The following is a 4,498-nucleotide window of genomic DNA, read 5'->3' on the forward strand; positions in this document are numbered from 1 at the left end:
TTAACTTCAGATCCGACCGTCGCCCCACTGCCAAAGTTACCTTCCAACATCGTTACTGTTGCACTTTATGCAGTCAAGTGTCCAGCTCCTCAGATGAGCGAGTGGTCGGCCCTAAAAAGGGCCTTTGGGATCGAAACGTGCAAAGCTGGAGCGGCGGCCTAGCCTCCGAAGCCGTACAGTGTGCGCCCCTGGCGCTTGAGCGCGTACACCACATCCATGGCTGTGACGGTCTTGCGCTTGGCGTGCTCGGTGTAGGTGACTGCGTCCCGAATCACGTTCTCCAGGAACACCTTCAGCACACCGCGGGTCTCCTCGTAAATGAGGCCAGAGATCCGCTTAACGCCGCCACGCCGAGCTAGACGCCGAATGGCAGGCTTGGTGATGCCCTGAATGTTGTCTCTCAGGACCTTGCGGTGGCGCTTAGCGCCCCCTTTGCCTAAGCCTTTTCCACCCTTTCCCCTGCCAGACATGACTGCTACAGCCTGAAAGACAGCTTCTGTCAGGGCAAGCACGGTCTTCCCCTGATATACAAGAGTATCGGACCAGATTGAAAACCGAAAGCGCGCCGGCGGGAAGCTTTCTCAATTGTCCCCGCCCTCTCGACATTTCGTCATTTCTTTTCTGTTTTCCTCTCCCTCCTCCTCCACTCTGCTCAGGTCCCTCCCACCCTCTTCCCCGCCCCCCGCGCCCCGCTACGCCATAGTCCCCGGGAGAATTCACATCCCAACCCAGGGCTTCCCGATTCTGCGGTGGCTTTGGCCTGTGTCTGGTCTGAGGACGCCCGAAAGGCACTGCACTGAGGCTAAGGGAAAGTTCTTCTGGAGGGAGCCTCAGGTAGAGCAAATGGAGGCCAGAGGCGGGCAGGAGCGCGCCAGCGCAGGATTTAATCCCGACGAGCGGATTCAGAGCCGTCCTTATATAAAGCCTCAGGAAGCGCCGTTCCGACGATGAGGCTAGCACGCGAGAGGCGACCTCAAGAGCGGCGGCGCCAGGGATCTGTGCGCCAAGGGAGGACGGGAGGGAGCAGGTTCGCCTTAATTCCTGACTCTAGGCTCTGTTTTGTTGGACCGAGCCACTCTATTTTAGCTCACGCAGGAGAATTCTGGCCCTGGGAAAATTGATCTCAGCATGCTGCCAAGCTTTCTCATGGAGGTCAGCGAATCCCAACACACTGTCGGTCAAAGCAGTGCTGGAAGAAACAAAACAGTTCTCCCTCGGTAGAACTGAGGGGGATTGGTCCAGGGCTCCCGCCGATACCAAAATCCTGGTTGCTCAAGTCTCTCATAGAAAATGGCGTAGTATTTGCACATAACTATGCACGTCCTCCCGTGTACTTTAAATGGTCTCTAAATTACTTTTCAACACCTAATCCAATGTAAATGCTATGTAAGTAATTGTTATACTGTTTTTATTTTTACTAGCTTATGTTGTATTTTTTTTTAAATTCATTTGTTTGATATTTCGATCTTGGGGAACCCGCGTATATGGAGGGCCTGCTACACAGAGAAAACTGAGGGATATTCTGTGCATCCGTTTCTACGGATCCTCTAAATCGGCCTTTGTTTTCAGCCAGGATTTAGTGCCCAACTGTGTCCTCTGGAGGCCCCACATGGAGCTAGCAAAGTTTGCTGAATCGGGTTTTGCAAGAGGACTATCTGCTCCATACTGAGAGTAATTACCACAAACTGCCCTATGAAATTGGTTGGGGTTCTTACTGTTAGCATGTTTATTACTTTATCAGGGCTCTCTGTAGGAGAGTCTGTGAGAAAATGCTCTAGTTTCTGCTGAAAGAATCGTGTTTTGTTGGGGTTTTTTCCCCCGAAAAATATTATTTTTAAAAACTCTTCTGTGCCCTGTTTAATCTCTCCCTTGGATCCACCTCCTATGTGCTCATAAATCGTAAATCTGTATTCAGACTTCTAGACTCGAAACACGTAGATCCACCTCGTGGTTCTTCAGTCATTTTAAGCTCAAAACTCAAAATCTCCCGAAATCAAAATGTTGACATTTTTAATCTCCAGGGTGTGACTCACGGGGGATGAGGGGAGCACTTCTCTCCCTCCCCGCATAAAGCTGGTTCTCCTGTCTGCTCATTGAACGGTTCCACTACCCATCACAGCATCTACATGCCTAAACCAACACCCCAGCATTGGCATCAGATATCTTCCTCTCCCTTGGCTGCTTCAGGACAGAGAAGAAACGTGCTTGCCCTTTTCTGACTCTTTAGTAACTCTCGCCGAATCTATCACATTATTTTACATCTCTTTACATCTTAGTACTCCCCCATCTTGGCTGTGTGTTCCTTACTGGCAGTGATTTTTGTTTATTCATTTTTGTAAACTGACACTTAGTTCAGTGTCCAATATAAGCTCAGTAATAGTTAATAAAAGGAAAAGTTCCTGCATCTGATTGCTTTTAAACACTGTTAGAAAAGACATAACCAAATTGCAGCTTGATAAAACCACCACAGAACAAGGCTGAGAGAAGTGGTGATTTCTGGTGTCAGTGGGCACAGGACCCTGGGCAGAATCAGAGATACGGGGTCTATTCAGTTCCCTTTTTAAGGGGATCAGGACATGCTACCTCCAAATGTGCCAGTTTCGACTTAAGAATTATTTTCAGCTGAAATAAACAGCTAAAATCCCTTACCTGTTTAATAGCAGATCCTCCTCGCAAATCTCAAATTTTTAACTCAGTTGTCATAAATCTTCTTCAGGACTAGAAGCAAATCTAATCTCAGAGATGAGAAGTAGTCATCACACCCAAATAGACATTGTCACAAGACTCGAATCTTCCATCTATTCTAAGGGACCATTTATCTTTTCAAAAGTCATTTGGTTTTCCATATGTCCTTTATTCCTCCTCCTTTTCCCCTGCTGTTAGGTAGATCCCAAATTCTAACCACCCCTTTGAGTTACTCATCTCAGAGTGCTCCTATGTATACACTTTTTTTTTTTTTTTTGATTCAGAGTCTTACTCTGTCACCCAGGCTGCAGTGCAGTGGTACAATCTCGGTTTAAACACCCAAGTCTGTGCTGTTTTGTTATAGTCCCTCTAGAAACTAATACAGGGTTCATGGTCTGCCAAAATCCCATTCCCTGCTCAGACCGACAATGGATGGTGGGATCCTTTGTGATACGTACCCTGTGAGTTAGAAGTAGCAACTAGAGCTGTTGAGGACAATACCTTTGCGCCCGGTACCTCATCCACTGAATTTTATTTTCAAAGATATAGTCTGAAACCCTCAGAGGGTGAGTGCCTTTCCAGTGTGTCAGAGCCATTAGCAGCTGGGCAGACCGCTGAGCATGTAGATTTCTAGGTCAAGGCCCTCTCCCCAAAGAATCATACTCCCTGGTTGAACTGAACCTAAATCAGGTTTTGAACTAGACAGATGCCAACCAACTTAAAATTCGAAAGACACCCAAGACCTGTCCATGGCCCTGGGATTTGAGGACAACCTGTGCATGTCATGGCTATGGCAGTTCAGGGGTCTCTGGCTTAGTGGGAATGTCTACGTCCTAACTTCACCCTTCTCACTCTTCCACCCCCATCTGCCCCTCCTATGACAATGGAGTGCTCATTCCCCAAATTCAGCAGCGTGAAAGAGAGAAAGGAACACTGGATAGTCCAAGACCTGGTCTTGGCTTGTGTGAGACAGTGGAGGCCTCACTACTTGGTCTTTTCTGGTTTACTGTCAAAAGGTTGAAGCTGGGGCCTTGACTGCCTCCTGTTCTCTGTTCCAGGGATGCTATACAATAGAAGTTTTGGGTCTTGACCATCGAAAGGTCCCATGAATTCTCCACTCAGCTCAGCTCAGCCCCCTGCTCTCACGTTGGGTGAGGAAATGATAGGCAGTGCGAACGGGCATATGCACACTCACTGAGGAAGTGCAGCCTGCCTGACCCAATCTCTCTCACCCAGCCTAGGCAGGACACTGTTTCCTTAACTATCAGCAGCTATCTTGGGGATTTCCCCACAGGGCCAGGGCAACAGAATCGGGTTCTCACTGTGACCATGGTCTGGAAGGACCATGAGGAATTCCCCAGTGCTGTCAGGGTTTCCCATACTGTCACAGACAGTTTAGTAACAGCTTTGACACCTTTTGGTAATAGGACAAAGTTAACACTCCTGCCACTATCCTGTGAAGGCCAAACTTCCTAGGCCCCATAGGAAACTTTTGGAATGTCTTCTTTGGGTTGAGAAACTGGGGCAAAGTAGAACCCAATTTTTTCACGTCAATATCAAAATGTAATCATTTCAGGTGCACAGAGTTCCGCACTTTCAGATTGGTCTTAAAGAAAAGAAAATCGGCCGGGCGCCGTGGCTCAAGCCTGTAATCCCAGCACTTTGGGAGGCCGAGACAGGCAGATCACGAGGTCAGGAGATCGAGACCTTCCTGGCTAACATGGTGAAACCCCGTCTCTACTAAAAAAATACAAAAAAACTAGCCGGGCGAGGTATTGGGCACCTGTAGTCCCAGCTACTCTGGAGGCTGAGG

The 4,498-nt window shown here is 48.2% G+C and overlaps 2 protein-coding genes across 2 annotated transcripts in view; one reads left to right on the forward strand and one right to left on the reverse strand.

The window, feature by feature from the left end:
- LOC105549787 (histone H3) overlaps positions 1 to 4,498 on the forward strand; it is a 24,877-nt gene that overhangs the window by 7,804 nt on the left and 12,575 nt on the right. The gene's annotated exons all lie outside the window — the stretch shown is intronic.
- On the reverse strand, positions 7 to 1,387 carry LOC105549788 (histone H4). The gene has a single exon (XM_011994437.1). The coding sequence runs from the start codon at positions 468 to 470 to the stop codon at positions 159 to 161; it is 312 nt and encodes a 103-aa protein (XP_011849827.1). The 5' UTR covers positions 471 to 1,387; the 3' UTR covers positions 7 to 158.

This window comes from Mandrillus leucophaeus, unplaced genomic scaffold (genome assembly GCF_000951045.1).
Source record: "Mandrillus leucophaeus isolate KB7577 unplaced genomic scaffold, Mleu.le_1.0 Scaffold457, whole genome shotgun sequence".
NCBI lineage: Eukaryota > Metazoa > Chordata > Mammalia > Primates > Cercopithecidae > Mandrillus > Mandrillus leucophaeus.

Excerpts from the sequence above, each read along its gene's own strand:
- LOC105549788 (XM_011994437.1), bottom strand. The coding sequence starts at position 470 with ATGTCTGGCAGGGGAAAGGGTGGAAAAGGCTTAGGCAAAGGGGGCGCT.